The following is a 16,580-nucleotide window of genomic DNA, read 5'->3' as shown; positions in this document are numbered from 1 at the left end:
CCAGAGATTTCCTCTTAGTGTTGTTTTGTGCCGTTGTCTCTTGTGCTCTGTGGTTGTCCTTGTCACCAGCAGAGGCAGCAGAGCAGAGACGGCAAGGACTCAGCCCCCGAAACCACATTTGAGTTGAATGATCTGGAACCATTTATGACCTACAAAGAGGGCGATGTCTTATAGTTTGACATAACGTTATAATTATCATCATTTGGGGAGCATTTGTTGACTGCTGCTCACAACAGAATTTCAACAGCCCCTAAGTGACCCAGCGAGGGCCCCAGTACTGCTGGGCGTCGGGGCCCCTGCCGAGAAGCTCGGGGCCACGTCGCTTCTCTCATCTGTACCGAACACTCCTCATCTTCTGGCCTCCAGGTAATAAGGCTAAAGATAGAAACTTTTCCTACTTTCCAAACTTCACTGTGCCCCCTCAGAACATGTGAGAAAGCGCAGCCAGCACCTTCTGGAAGATTAGGAGGGCAGTAAGATTCCGCAGGCACCTTCCGGCTGACATCTGAGCCCTGCTTTCAGCACGGTCAGGCCTTTCGGAGGCAGCCAGTATATGGCTTGTATCAAACTCTATATTTAGGAAGAACAACTGTGAGCTATGACAGGAATTCTCTTTAACACTTAGCCTTAAGTCGAGTTTCCCTCCAGCCCCGAGCGGGGAGCAGCTCTCAGTACCGAGAGAGGCACCGAGCGCTTGAGCTATTTCAGCCACATGCAAAGCATCGGAATTGAGATCGCAGCTCAGAGGACACCGGGCGTCCCTTCCACCTTCTGAGGAGCCTTGTATCCTTGCACCTGCTGCCTGGGACTTTCCTTAGGCAGCACACAAATACGTAGAGCAGGTAAGCAGGAGGACCCAGCTCGGGCGACCGGGCTTTCTGAAGGAAATTTCCTTGATACCTAACTTGAAGTGACTACTTAGAACTTTGTAGGCTTGTAACTAGTGGATGTAGCTTCCTTGTAAATTCACTGTTCACTGGTGGTGTTGCTGATTCTGTTTTAGAAAGTGTGTGTGTGTGTGTGTGTGTGTGTGTGTGTGTGTATGGGGGGGGGGCTATCTGAAAGAATACTGAACTCAAAGTAGTTTTCATTGACAGTGACATGAAGAAAATTTCCACGGTCCACATAGGACTGTGACCCTGAGCACTATGTCATTTTCATTCCTATGGCCAGGGCCACAGTCGGGCAGCTGCAGACCGAATCGAGCTGTAAGCCTAGAAATAAGCAGGAGAATGTGCAGTAGAGAAAAGCTACCAGGCTAGCTCCCTGATTTACCTAAATGCAAATGATTGCCAGAGTTATTACCCAGTACAAGTTTAAAGTGCTTTTCCCCTCTCCCCTGGCGTCAGGCTTGGCCTCAGTGATAAAGTTCTATCACCATACAGATCGATTAGAATTACAAAACTGTCTTGTCGAAGAGCCCCACGTTGGTCACAGTGTTCCCTGTACCCGGCAGGGTGGAGGGCAGCACTTGTCCCTCCGTGTGGGCACCAGGTTCTGAGACACGGCAACCATGAGTGCCGCTTGCCTCTCGGCATATTTCAGGCAAAGTGAATAAGGAGTTAGTCAGTTCAGACAGCTGAACATCTTTCTACACCCTTCTCGGGAATTATTTTTAGCTGCAGGACAGAAGATAATTCCCGTTGAGATTGAGCTTTAGCCATTTAGTAGACTTTTAAAAAGAGCAAATAAAGCCCCTTCTATCCAAATATTGATTTATTTTACTCTGAATCCTCACTTATTAAATCAGTGATATCAATGTTGACCAATTTTTGGTAAGTGAAAGAGTCTTATTTAGAAGTCAGATATTAGGTGCCGCCCAATCAAAAAACCAGCAGAGGTATATTGTATATGACTCAGCATACAGACCATTAAAGTTTCCCACCGGCTTGCAGATCTTCCAGGAAAACCCAACATGACTGTGCTAAGCTGGCAAGCATTTCCATTATAGTATAGGCTTTGTAAAAGTCAATATACGTCTTGTCAAACTTTCCGTGTTTCCCAATTTTAGCCAGAGCCAGGAGACACAGTAACAGAGTACGCTAAAGGGTACCTCTTTGGATGAAAGGCTGGGGTCGGCTGTGAGTAGAGTTGTGCATCTAAGACATAGCTTTCTTTTTTGGTCGCCGGACGAGGCATGCAGATAAAGAAGGAAAGTGCATTCTCCGCTGCATCCCTAACGGAGGTGAATGCAGGGCTGGGGAAGCAGCCAGGGAACACTGTCTATTTTTATTCATCAGTGTGCTTTGCCCTGATTTCTCTGCGAATAATGAGGACAGCAGGAACGGCTCCAGGACTGATTTACACAAATGTTATATAGCCTGTTTGCAAGGAATGAGAGCTGGGATCTGACCAACTTTCTAAAGATGTCTCTATTGCAGATTGACATATATGTTCAGAAGGAATTATATGCAAACAAGATCATGCCCAGGTTACACAGGAGACGAGGTCCAAGGTATAATATCTATCCTTTAGGCTCAGAGGTCCACAAGAAAGCAAAGCAATCCAATAGTTGGGTGAAAAAAACAAAATCAGCCTAATTTTTAAAAATGAGTGCAATATAAATAACACAATCATTCATTATCTGATTTGTTTTTTACATTTCAACATGCTATTGTAATAACAAAAGAAATTTCCTACTTACTCTGTTTCCAATTGAATACAAAAACTTTTTGTAAGTTCCCAAGTGATGCTGGTTAAACTGTAGTTGTACATGCACATAGGAAGGTATATGCTGAGATGTTTAAAGTCCTGTGAGAATTATTGCTTTGCATGACTTCTAAGAGCTTTTGAGGAAAAAAAACATTAAAAATTAAACTACCAAGCTTTTCCTTTTGATATTGAACTATGTATCCTAGATCCAAAAATTAAAGCCTTCATTGACTCTTTGACACTGCAGGGAAAGACTGAAATCTATTTGACATATACCATAGAGAAAAAAATACATTCCTAATTGTTCAATTTGTTGTTACTTTTTAACCAAAGCAAAGATATTTCTACCTTGTCCCTTCTAGATGCAGGCTATATCTATACATGACCAAAACATTCAGGTGAAACGTAAAGAAAAGGGGTGCCTGGGTGGCTCAGGGGTTGAGCGTCTGCCTTCGGCTCAAGGCGTAACCCCGGGATCTGGGATCGAGTCCCGCATCAGGCTCCCTGCATGGAGACTGCTTCTCCCTCTGCCTGTGTCTCTGCCTCTCTCTCTGTCTGGGTCTCTGATGAATAAATAAATAAAATCTTAAAAAAAAGAAACTTAAAAAAAAACCTCACTGTTTTCATGTATGTGACTCCAAAGACTTACATTTGGATGTATTAGAGAGTTTTAAAAATTGTGTGATTGTTTAACTTCCTATAATAGAGCCAGGACTTTGAAAGATCTCAAAAAACTAAATGTTTTTCAGAGTTGTCAGATCCTTCGTATGTACAAGTGGTGAGGGGCGTTGTTGCTACATCAATTCTTACTCTGTACTTGAAGCCGTAGATCAATAAAGTACTGAAAAGTCATGGAGCTGCGGACAATGGCAATGAAACAATAAATATTTGCATCCCGCTTTCGAGTTCCCAAGACAGTTTTGGGACCTCTATGCCATTTTGATTCTCACCACAGCCTAAGAATCAGGTAAAATCTTAGGAAGAGGCAAAGGGCCTGGAAGTGTTGACCCAGGCCACGTGACACAGGACTTGTCACAAGCGCCCACACTGCTTGTCGGTGTTCCTTTTTGCTCCCAGGGTAGCACACGCATTTACACCAGTCAGTAGAGGAAGGTCAGTCCACCCATTTTATAGTTTGGGTTTAAAGAGCAGCATGTTTTCGGTTCACTGAATTTTTTTTTTTTTTTTTTTTACCTTTTTCCGCCGGGCCTGTCCGCATTTGACAGACCCAGCTCTGACAGTACTTGCGTGCGCGGTGGCAGGCCAGAGGCGGGCTGTTCCCTGTCCCCCTGGCACCTGCAAACCTGGGCCACCAAGCCACCTGCTGTAAGTCGGGTGGCCCCGTCCGAGAGCAAGCCCAAGTCCTTTGGGGAGGAAGCACTGCTGCATCTGGGAAATGTCGGGTCCCGGGAGTCCTTGCTTGCGGGGGGCTGGCGGCGGCCTGCACTCGCGGGAGGTGGGGACCGTGGCCGTCCTCAGGGCGCCCTCCGAGGCCCAGGCCCAGCACACACGTGCTCGGGGAGGGGTGCGGCCAGGAGTGAGGACCCAGCGCAGCCGGCCTTCAGGGCGGAGGACTAGCTCCCAACGGGCTGACACCCAGCCCTGGCAACCGCTCCTTGGGAGCAGAAGTTCAGTTTCAAGCGGAGACAGAGCTCCCAAGGCCCCACACAAAGGGGTTTTATTCCCACAACCTCTTAGCTCTGCTGCTCTGGGCAGTGGGGGCAGGAGGGCAGGGAAGGAGATGATAGGGCCTTTCAGGTTTCTGATCGCCTATCATTAGATCAGGGGCGAGGCCTCTCAGCATTTCTCCTCCTGAATGATTTATCGGGGCCCTCTAGTGTTCCCTCTCCCCAAGGCATTAGGGAGGGGGGTCTCTAAGTAACCTCAGAAACTGAGACTGAAAGAATAGAGGGCCACCGAAAGGGGTGACTGCCCAGTTGAATCATGAGTTAAGTTCTAATTTATCAAGTTGGCCAATCTGGATGCCGCCACCTCTAACAGTTTCTCACTTGTTTTTTTAGGGATAAGACCCCGTGAATATGTCGAAACAGCCGGTTTCCAATGTCAGAGCCATCCAGGTAAGGAGGCATATTTGTGTTTTAACGTTAGCTCTGCGACTCTTCGCCTGTTTGCTTAATACATCAGACTTTTTAGGATTGTTCACCCGTAGTTTGGTGATTCACTTCAAGAAAAGACCGACTCCTAGGGCACGAATGAGACCGGATCTGAGGCTGGGAAGGTACCACTGAGGAGGGAGAAACTACTTTTGTTCAATTGCACTGAAGTGTGAGACGATCAAAGTTATGAATGAGAATTAAATGACCATCTACCAAAATGCAGTGCTTACCTTTTTGATCTGTTTTTCGAGGTAGGTTTTTGATATGCTCATTGATGGGAATTTAAGAATTCACTTTCCATTTTTATATCTAACGGATTTTATTGACTCATCTATTTAGAAAACATCCTCTCTTGTCAAGTGTTCTTCCTCAGGGTTAGGTATTTATTTATCGCGTGAAGACTGTGTGCTGTTACGCCTCCTCATACCTTCTCAGCAAACAAATTCTTTGCTTACTTCAACTGACTTAAGAGTCACTCCAAAAGAGGAGAGGGAGAAATAGGCATTTTGGAACACAAATACAATTGTGAAGGTAACTTTCAATATTTGTTTTGACTCAATACTTAATTTGTTATTGTCTTAGGGTTTCTGTGTTTAACTCTTCCAGTGGCTCCCACGCTGTGATGCTGGGCATGATGTTTTATTGCAAAATTCCATCTTTCTCTTCCACCAGCATGGAGTCATCTGTGCTAAAGGGACGTTTACATTTTTTTTTCCTGGACTTTTCTGAATACCACAGGACATGTGGCACAGTTTCTGAATATTTGGGATATTCAGTTCCTGAATATCTGATGCACCATCACAGCATGAGCATAAGCGATTGACCATATTTTGGAGGGATGTGCATGTGGCCAGATTGTGGGGTTAGAGATCCTAGCACATGCCAGTGGTAGAGGTGGGTGGAGGGACAACATACTGTTACCTGTCAAGATTAATGCACAGCCTTATGTGGATGGGCTTCTTAAGTGGCAAGATATATTACAACCCCTGGACACTTGTCATAGAATGAACTACCAAGGAAGAGCTTATTGTCAAGGATCCAACTCCACATTGCCACCTTTGGCCCGCCCTTCTGTGTCCACCTAGTGAATCTCTGACATACCTTGATGTCAGTAGTGGAGTTTATTTTGCCTCCCAGACCTGTGGGCATCCTTGAGCCTTTGAACCTTCTTTACTGGAGTTTGAAGTAAAAGTTAACCATCTAGTTAATCCATACTGGTGTGGAATCATGGGAAAACTTTGTCTCTCTACCTCTGTTTCCACATCTATGAAATGGAGATAATAACAGTGCTCACGTCCCAGAGCTACACATACAAGGTACTTAAAACAGCACAGGAAGCCCTCATTAAGTGTCAACTGTTATCATAATAATTATCATTCAGGAATGTTCTTTGTTAATGTCATGAGAAATAATATAATTTAATCACTGCATTTGAAGCTCCCAAAGTGTTAAACATAAAATTTCCTTTTTATTTTGCAGGACACAAAAACATAGTCTTCTCTCAGGCTATCTTTGCTTCTCTTCCTTTCAAAGCTGAAAGTGTGTTGATTTTTCTTCCTCAGTGCTTTCTGGCTTCCCTCAAATCTACACTGAAAATTCACCAGTATCTTATCTACTAATTTTGACCTTGATATATTTTTAGGCCTGTAATATTTAAAAAGTTGCTATGGACTCTTCTCAGTAACTGTTATTTTACTGCATTTAAAAAATTCCATCCACTCTACCAACAAAGGCAATAGAGTGCTTCCTTATGGATGTGGTTTTGCCTCTTTCCGTATATTTTATGCCACTCAAAAAGCCTAATTTAATGCACCTTCAAATGAAATGTTATTTCTCGTGGCTAAATAGGATCTGCATTGTCTGATATTTTTCTATGATCTCTGCATTAACCTAAAGTCATGTTTATTAAATAGAATATGAAAATGGTTACAGTATTAAAAACGGTTTATAGTAGTAACATTATCTAGGGTACAAACAGTCATGTCGGGAATAGAAACCCCACATGATGAGGGAGTACCCTCCTTGTTTATTTTTTTATTTTTATTTTTTTCCTCCTTGTTTAAATAGCACTTAAAGATCTTAAATGTTCTATTCAACAAGTTCTAGCTGCTTCTCCTTTTTATTAGGATCTCATTTCCAGTGTGGTTCAACCTCACTTCCTGGGTATATGCTTTGTGACAGGCACTGTGCAAAGTGCAGGCCATGCAATGATGAATTGATAGCCAATCCCCCTGTTTGAGGAGCTTGTCTCCAGGCCTTACTAGCTGTGTGTCTTTCGGCAAGTTGTTTATCCTCTTTGTGCCTTGGTTTTCTCATCTATCAAGTGGGGAATTAAATATAGTACTGGTCTCATAGGATTGCCATGAGAGTTAAATGAATTAATACCTGTGAATGCCTAGGCTAATGCCCAGCTCCTGGTGATTGCTTAATAAATATTAGCTGTTATCATCACTCATCAATCATCACCACCATCATCATTACCATCATCTAGTTCAACAGTTCCCAAAGTGTGTCTCTTGGAATACTAGTTTTCTGGAATGCCATTTGTTAATTAAAGGGTTCCACGACAGAGTGTTTGAGGAACATTAAATTCGGGGGGTGGGGAGGTTGGATAGGATCTTTACTGCAGGATTTCTCAGAGTCCATAACTTGCTAATGGCTTTGTGTGTTTCCAAGAAAGTGGTGATATAGGCAGAGTTTTCTAAACATACAGGAATTTTCAAATGATTATTTTCTAGCATAGTATTTTGCAGCACAAACTGCTAGAAAATAATGACTTAGATCTCTATTTTGTCTGGGTTGAGCAAACTTAAGCCACTGTCAGCTACACTTAATATAGTTAGGCATTTAGACAGTTGAACTACTGCATCTATGCGCATCAGACCACATGGAGCCAAATGGTTACAAATCTCTGCCTGGCACTCACTCTGTGACGTTAGGTCACCCTTAGTTTACCCTTCTGTAAAATGGGGACGATCACACTACTTGAAAGGATTGTTATAATGAATAAAATAATGAATGGCAAGTGCCTGGTTTATAGCACACAATTCCTTAAGAGATGGCTTTCTTAACTGCCCAAGTAATGCTTGGTTTCTCTTCAACTGGTTCCATCCCCTCCACACCCCAGATTAACAGGGAGGCCGGAAACTAAGCCTATCCTTAGGGGACTTGGACAGCTGTCTTTCAGACCCACATGGAAAAGGTGGTCTTTGGATTGTATGGGGATTCTATCTAAATTGGTGTTTCTCTTCAGTTGTGCTAATGAAATCACATTTATGCCAGGAACATAAAAATACCCTGAAGAAATCAGTTGATCCTTTCTTTGCCTGGACAGGGCCTTTGTCTCCTAAGTAGCTATAAGGCCGTGTACCAGATACTGACAAATCTTTTCTATAAAGGGCAAAATAGTAAATATGTTAGGGTTTGCATATCATTGGGTCTCTGTTTTAACTACCCAACTCTGCCATCATAGCACAAAAGCAGACATAGGCAGTACCTAAATGAATGAATGGCTGTGTGCCAATGCAACTTTATTTATAAAAACAGGTGGCAGGTTGGGTTTGGTCTATGGGCCATAGTTTACTGACCCTTATTCTGTACTCTCCAGGCTGCTTGTTAAACCCCGTTATTGATGGGGATGGAGTTGCAACCAAGGTAACATCAGCACAGTCAGTGTAGTGGCTGATCCCTTCAGGTGAAAACATTTGATGTGACAGGTAGGGAAAGCTTGAGCTGTTGGGAAATCCAATCCCATCAGTGATCTGTTCAGGAAGTCTCTAAAGAGACCAACTGACACTGGACACTCCTCTTCCTCCTGAATGCACCCCCTTTGGAAACCACCATGGGCCTTTCCTAGGGCCTCAGCCCACCCAGAGCCAATGTTCTCTAGGTCACCACTGGCTTTTCTCTCCACCATTGACCCAAGTGAGCTGAATATTATTTGTCTTCTCTTATGAGAGCTGAGAACTTCATGGTTGAATGGAAAAGAGTTCTGTGCCTTAGTCTTAGCTCTGCTCTGTGACTTCACCCCTCTGGTCCTCTGATCTGCAAAGGGAAGGTGTTGGATTAAATGGCCTCCAAGCCTCTGTGCAGCTTCTAATAGTCTATGAACTTCCTGAGAATAGCTTCTAAGGTTTATTATTAGGATGATAATAGTCACAGTTTCATCAGGGTTTACTATGTACTTGGTGCAGTGCAATGAGATCTCCATGGATTATAATGAAAGGTTTAGAGAAGTGAAAGAACTCACCCAGGATCACACAGCTTCTAAGTAGGAGAGTGGGGACCCAAACTCAAATCGTCCGTCCCAAAGCCGATGAACCACTCCGGCAACATTCTCTAGTCTCATTACTTACCATCCCCACTCTGGCATGCAGAGCGAGGACGGAGGAGTGGGTGGGACCATCTAATAGGTAATCATAAGTACCAAGCCGGGTCCTCCCTTTTAAAGAGCTCAAGTGACATTGAGAAAGAGTGCCAGCATCGTAGGGAAGAAGGTAATAGCCTACCTGATTAAATTAATCTTAAACGTGAGCTGGCTGGGAGTGAAAAGTATGAAGTAAAGTGACTCAGTGACGAACACGGTCTCAAAATACAAACGGCCATGGCCCCTGAATTCCTACCTCTCTGTTTACTTCACTTAACCAACCTGCTTGTGAAACTGAACCTAACTCTTATTATACATTTTAAAGGAATGATTATATGCACCCTACTACATCCTTAGTATATATATAGCCTCTTCCGGGAACTTGTCCGTTGCTACCCAATCCATGTATAGAACAGAATATCATGATGCTCTGAGCTTTCATATTTCTTTCTCTTTCCTACTCATTATCATTGCTCTTCTACCCCCCAATGCCCAGGGCATAAAGGCTCCATGGAAGAAGAAAACACCCTGACCAAAGTCTTTATAGACAGGTGTCAGAGATTCTAAGTGCTTCCTGACTAGGATTTCTAGTTTAAATTTTTAAAAAAGATTTTATTTATTTATCCATGAGAGACACACAGAGAGAAGCAGGCTCCCTGCTGGGAGCCTGATGTGAAACCTGGTCCTAGGACTCCACGATCACGACCTGAGCCAAAAGCAGATGCTCAACCACTGAGCCACGCAGGTCCCCTAGGAGTCTAGTTTATAAAGAATTTCAGTTACATGACAATCTTTGGCACAAAGGAATAAACTGTCACTACCCATGTTCGGCCAGTTAATCAAATACATTGGTTAAAGCTAAAGATAATATCATGATACATATCTTCCTTTCATATCTTATTTAAATTTAAAAGTTAAAAATGAATTTTCATTTGCCACTTGTTTTAATGTAGAGTCAAGGCCTTTTCTCTGATCATGGATCTACTGCTTCTTTCTTATGTAAACCACTGTAATACAGTGTTTATTACTTCTAACTCTGGTTTCTTTAACATGTAGGGAGATGATGAATGTTAAAAGACTAACTCTAGAGTGGGCTCATGCTACCTCCAGCTGATAATCTTTACTGCTCTGAACAGGGCTCCACATTGGTAACATGAAGCAAGTAGTCCATGTTGGCCAAAAGATGTCATTTTTTTTATTTTTGAGGCTGACCTTTCTAAGTACCTCAGAATTATGACCTGCCCTCAACCAACTGTACACATTAACTTAATAGCCATATAGTACATTCTTGAAATCTGCTTTTCCCTGGATGACAAGACGACAGTTGGGTCATTCAGGAAATTACTGAAGAGAGTAATGTGATGAGAAGAGAGAGGGAGAGAGAGAGAGAAAAGAAAGATTTTCAGTATGAAACACCATGGGCGATGGACAGTGGCTGAGTGAGAAGATTCTCAAGATTGTGTTGAGTGGGTAAGTTTTGTATGTTCTGAATCTTTTCCAGATTTCAAGAATCCCTAAAGACAAAGAAGTTATATTCTAATGGTAGAGAACTGTATTTTAAAATAGGTTGGACTACATTTTAGTTGGTAGGTTCATCTGTCTCTCTTAATTTAGGCTAATATATCAAATAAGAATCGCATTTTTAAAAAGATGTATTTATTTATTTACGGGTGGGGGAGAGAGAAAGAGATCAAGAGAGAGCGCACAAGAGCAGGGGGAGGGAGAAGCAGACTCCCCGCTGAGCAGGGAGCTGGATGTGGGATTCAGTCCCAGGATGCCGGGATCATGACCTGAGCCAAAGGCAGTTGTTTAACCGACTGAGACACCCAGGTGCCCCAAGAATCTCATTTTCTAATCAGCTATTGAGAAACTTCTTTCTGAAAGTCTCTGTGAAGATGCTAGAAATCTCAAAATGGTGATGCCTGGGGGGCTCAGCGGTTGAGCATCTGCCTCTGACTCAGGGCGTGATCCCAGGGTCCGGGATTGAGACCAGGATATGCATCGGGCTCCCTGCAGAGAGATTGCTTCTCCCTCTGCCTATGTCTCTGCCTTTCTCTGTCTCTCATGAATAAATAAATAAAATCTTTTTTTTAAAAAAAGAGAAATCTCGGGGATCCCTGGGTGGCTCAGCGGTTTAGCGCCTGCCTTTGGCCCAGGGCACGATCCTGGAGTTCCGGGATTGAGTCCCACGTCGGGCTCCCGGCATGGAGCCTGCTTCTCCCTCCTCCTGTGTCTCTGCCTCTCTCTCTCTATGTCTATCATAAATAAATAAATCTTTTAAAAAAGAGAGAAATATCAAAATGTCATACCTTGCTCCGTTCAGAGGTCTAGGATACCAAGAATAGGAAGGTACAGAAAGGAATACTGCAAAATGCAACCCTGCAGGGTTTCCCTCTGCCTGTGGCCTGAGAGGATGGCATGAGGCAGGGGGATGGCTATAGATTCTGGCCTGAGTGGCTGGAGACCTCTGAAAACTAAAGATAGAATCAGTGTGTGTGTTGGGGGGGGGGGGGCGGTTATCTGAAACAAATATGCAATGGGAGGAAACTCCAAAAGCCTCAACACTGAAGGGAGAGCCAGAATGGGTGCCAACAGGGAGGGAGAGACAAGAGAACACTGGGAGAGGAAAGCAAAGTAGATAGGGATTGTCAGTGCCCAGGGGCGGAGAGCTATCAGAATCCAACCCACTGGGGAAAGAAGATGTCACTCCATTGTAAGTCACACAGGAGGGACTGTGGAGGGAATATTGTTTCCAGAATCCTCAGGCTCAATGCCTGGAGCCAAGCAGGAGAACAATACAAATAATTAAGGGAGTAGTGGAATTAACTTACAGGGAATTCTTTCTACTTTTCTTCGCCTGGTGAGATCAAGTGTAGTATTCATTTCACATCAGATAGGTCCATTATCAGGGAACTGTATCCTGTTCTGGCAAAAGATGATCTAGTAGATTTTTTTCCATTCCCAACTTCGAGGATGTACCAAATTATGTATAGCTTGGGAAAGCTATGCGCTGGGCTTGCTGCGTCAGGGGCATATTTAAAAATATCTAAGATGAATAAAACTTAAGGGAGGAAAAGAAATGCAAGGGAATGTGTTATGAAAGGAAGAAACGAAAGCCTGCTTCCTTTGCATTTATACAGAGTCTATAAAGAGAAGGAAGTGCAATCTTATAGAATAAACAAATCTAGAAAAAGTCTAATAACATCAATGATGTGGAGTCAACTCAACACAGAGAAAGTCTACCACCAATGACCTGGATTGACTCCATTTTCTTTCATAAAAATGTACCCAGTATTCAAAATCCATTTTGAATAGTGAATATCATACCCAATTTGCAGATGAAAATGTTAATCATTGAAAGGTATTTTATTTGCGTTCAAACAGAGTTGAGTCAGTGAAAAACAAGATTATGACATGATTCTCTAGCCAATGGAATAAAAAAGAGAGCTAAGGTCTATGTATTTTCATTAAATTCAAGTTGTAAGGAATTTTTCTTATGGCTATAATTTAGTCTGTAATTTGTCACTCAGATATCACCACCCTACAATTATATTAATGAACTGTCTCTAATCATTTACAAAGCACTCTCTGACACTCCCTTCAGGTGTACGCTAATGGCTGGATATCTGACGCGTTCTTGGGCTGCTTTGGATCCTGTCAATATTTGCTGTCAAAAAAAACCATTTAGGTTCCTGGTTTCTTGAGGGATGCCTTAAAGATGAAAAAGCATCAAGTCAGTGAGTTAATGGCTCATTTTTCAATGTGGCTTTTCTCTGACACCGATTTTGGGATTATCCATTTTGTGTGCCCGTTTTCCAAGGCCATTCTCAAAGTGTAACCCTGTAATTTTTCTGACAGTTTTGAGAATTTTAGAGTGGTTAGAGCTCATTTTGTTCAGGTAAAAAAGTGCTCTTTGGAGAGGGCTTGATGGAGTGAAAAGATCTGTCCTTAAGATCAGAAGCTCTGATTCGGAAACCTGGCTTTTCCTCCAACTCTTTGTGTGACATCTAACTTCTCTGAGGCTCAGTTTCTTTTTCTTTTTTTTTAAAGATTTTATTTATTTATTCATGAGAGACACACACACAGAGAGAGAGAGAGAGAGAGGCAGAAACCCAGGCAGAGGGGGAAGCAGGCTCCATGCAGGGAGCCCGACGTGGGACTCGATCCTGGGTCTCCAGGATCACGCCCTGGGCTGAAGGTGGCTAAGCCGCTGAGCCACCCGGGCTGCCCCGGCTCAGTTTCTTCATCAGCAAAACAAAGGTGATGGTACGAACCTCAAACCTCAGAAGTCTGTTGCGAGGATGTAGGCCCTAGGCTGAATCGGGGTTTGGGGGTGGCGAAAGTACTGTGTGGTGGGTGGCCAGGGGAGTAGTTACAGTCCCTAGTGTCACGCCGGCTTAGCCAGTCTCAAACCCAGCTCTGCCACATGTACCGACCGTTTGCTAAACGCCCATTCATTAGCAAGCAGGCACAAACCGGCCCGTGCAGTCTGACTGCGGGCTCCAGGAAGCCTCAGCTCTCGTTCCTTCAAGTGCTTCAAGTGACTGTCAGGTCACATAAAAGGCTCACATGAGGCAGGTGGGGATTCCGTGCCCCTAGTTGGCAGCACCCAGCGGGAAACCCTTGTTATCGGTGGCTGGAGACAGGCCCATTTAGGGATCGCTCCCCGAGCTCTGTCTCTGCAGATGCAGTCTACAGGCCATCAGATTCTCACACTCTGTTCGGTGGCGGTGGTGGTGGTGGTGGGGGTTGTCTCTAAAACATTTTAACCAGTCTACAGACCCTAACCTCCTCTAATTTCTTCAACAAGAGCCATTTCTAATGCTCATGCCATTATTTCACCTATTTTTGACATTTCTTCAAATGTCAAGACCTCAGATGTTAGTGGGTGTTTGGCTTAATGGAAGGACTTGGAGTAGCAATCGTGGGAACGTGGTCTTAGTGATATTTTATCACCTAATGACCACCCACCCTACTGAGAGAATAAACTCCCATTTAGAGCAACAGAATTCTCTAGAGCTGCAGTTTAGACCAGGCTGAACATATAAAATATCACATCCCCTATGTTAGTTGAGAGTAAATTACAGACAACTTAACAATAGGAAGAACGAACGTTGTAAGTACATGTCAATACTCATCCACTTAGGGGTGATCTCTTTCAATGGTTGTCAGATTGCCCCCCTGCCCCACACACGCTGGAAGGAACTGCTCACGGCCCAGGGTTTGGGGAAATCAGATGGGGTCCTGCACTCCCTTCCACCTTAGCCAGAGCAGCTCTACCTCTACCTGGTTTGCATTTTAGCTCACAGTACTTTACTTGAAGAAAGGGTTCCAGAGCTGAAAGGCCTGAAAACCACTGGCAAAGCCTAACATTCATATTACAAATGGGAAAGATGAGACCCAGAACAGTTGTCACTTTTTCAAGTACAGAAAATCTGTAACAACTCCTAGCACTGGGCTCTTTTCCCTAGCAGAAGCCACCCGTTTACCGTGGAGAGGCGACATGCACTGCTAAAATTAAACTCTGAGCAAGAAAAGGTGGTGTTCCCATAGCATGTGTTTTACCCGAATACATTATCCTGGATGACCTTATGTGTTCCTTTACTGAAAACCACAACCCACTATAGAGCATGCACACTTGATCACATAGGTTCGTTTAGCAATAAAGTCTTTCAGAAACTCTATGTGAACCTCAACTCACTACTAGGAAGATGCCGTCTGTAGATGCTTAATAAATGGGTCAGGGTAGAGATGATCTAATTAAACTTTTAGCCAGTTAACCTTCTCCCCCCGAAGTCCTTGTACCTACTTTCCCCCCCTTTTTCTTTTTTCCCCCCTTTTCCAATCAAAGTGTAGTAATGGAGATAGTTATTGCTTCAATATAGATAATCATCTGCAGGTCTTATTTTCATGGTTTTGATCTTATTTCAGGACCCTAATGAGTGTTCATCCAATCTAAGATGCTGCCAACTGTAAAATACCATTATTTTATGGCCTGCCAAAAAATAAAAATGTGCCAATTAAAAATTTAAGAAACCATTGGTTGTAAGACACATTTTGATTTCAGAGATATTAAAAGAGGAGTATCCCGGAATTCATGAGGTATCCTACCAAATATTGCCACCACAGAAGACGTATTTTCCCCCTTGCCTTATGCCCCTCCCTCCTCCCACTCTAGACCACCTGATATTTCCAGTAAGCAGAGGAATAGCATAGAAGGCTCAGCCTTAGACTTTCCAAAATGCTTCCGTCTAAAATTGTGTTGCACCTATATTCTGCTATACATTGTACACACCGATAAAAATACTCTTTGGCTTCTTGGCCCTAGGAATGGTGATGTACCTGTTTTGATACTCTCTATGAACACTTTGGATCTGTTTCCTTTCTGTAGGATCGGCTTTATTCTAGTAGGAAAGAGAGTTTTAAAGACCCTAGGAGGAAATCACTTCCTGCTCTGGGGAGAACACAGATCTGCCAGGCTGCCTGAACATGGACCCTGGATATTTCCTATCTTGAGTTAAACATTCCTCTGGCAACAGAGCTCATATCAGACAGTTCCAAATGGATCTACCACGTTTCCTAATAATTTTGTTTGATGTGGTACCAAAATTGCCCAAACTGTATCACCAGGTAGTAAAATATTTCGTTCCCTTTGCTTGGGCATCATTTTCCTGCATAACATCAAAGTGCAATTTCAACTTTTCAGGTCTAAATACCCAATTACTCATATCCAAAAACTCATACACTTTATCGTAAGTGGAAAAATTATGTTCGACCTTAAAAAAAGTTTTTGTTTTCTTTTTAGAGAGAGAGCACTGGTGGAGGGGAGGGGCAGAAGGAGAGAGAGAATCTTTTTAAAAAAATATTTTATTTGTTTGAGACAGAGCACAAGCCGGGAGAGTGTCAGAGGGAGAGGGAGGAGGAGAAGCAGGTTCCAGCTGAGCAGGAAGCCGGATGTGGGGCTTGATCCCAGGACTCCGGGATCATGACCTGAGCCAAAGGCTGCCGTTGAACCGATTGAGTCACCCGGGCACCTCACACATTATCTTCATAAAGGACAAAAATCTATGAAGCGTGACACCAGTGAACTTGACTTTCCAGCACTCTCCTTATGCACTGATCTGCACAGTGGTGTACTGGGGAGAAGGTAGAGGAGCATCAATTATAGAGATCTCAAGAAGTGCTGAAAAAAATCATAGACATTATGGAAAGGAGGAGGTGGTTTAGCAGGTGTGAATGCGGCCCTCCTAGGGTGAATCTGAAGGAAGCTGAAGGAGGGCTAAGGAGTGGAATGGCTTCTGTGGATGCTGTTTCCTCCTTTCCTATCATTATGTGTTCCTTCCCCATCTGAGGGAGAGAAAAATATTAAGCATCACAGGAGGGCAACAGCCGGAACAAAGTGTCTTAAAATTCTTCTATTCAACAGGGAATTGTGAAATCACTGC

At 43.4% G+C, this 16,580-nt stretch overlaps 1 protein-coding gene across 1 annotated transcript in view; it reads left to right on the top strand.

Moving 5' to 3' along the window:
* The first annotated feature begins 562 nt into the window (after nt 1–562).
* The window catches only part of SMPX (small muscle protein X-linked), a 54,056-nt gene continuing 38,038 nt past the window's right edge, over nt 563–16,580 (top strand). The window contains exons 1-2 of the mRNA XM_025997410.2: nt 563–842; nt 4,674–4,730. Of these exons, the coding sequence (XP_025853195.1) occupies nt 4,692–4,730 (39 nt within the window). The 5' untranslated portion in view covers nt 563–842; nt 4,674–4,691. The remainder of the gene's footprint in view (nt 843–4,673; nt 4,731–16,580) is intronic.

This window comes from Vulpes vulpes, chromosome X (assembly GCF_048418805.1).
Source record: "Vulpes vulpes isolate BD-2025 chromosome X, VulVul3, whole genome shotgun sequence".
NCBI classification, from domain to species: domain Eukaryota; kingdom Metazoa; phylum Chordata; class Mammalia; order Carnivora; family Canidae; genus Vulpes; species Vulpes vulpes.
The sequence above is the reverse complement of the archived record's forward strand: the minus strand, read 5'-3'. Positions and strand labels throughout refer to the sequence as shown.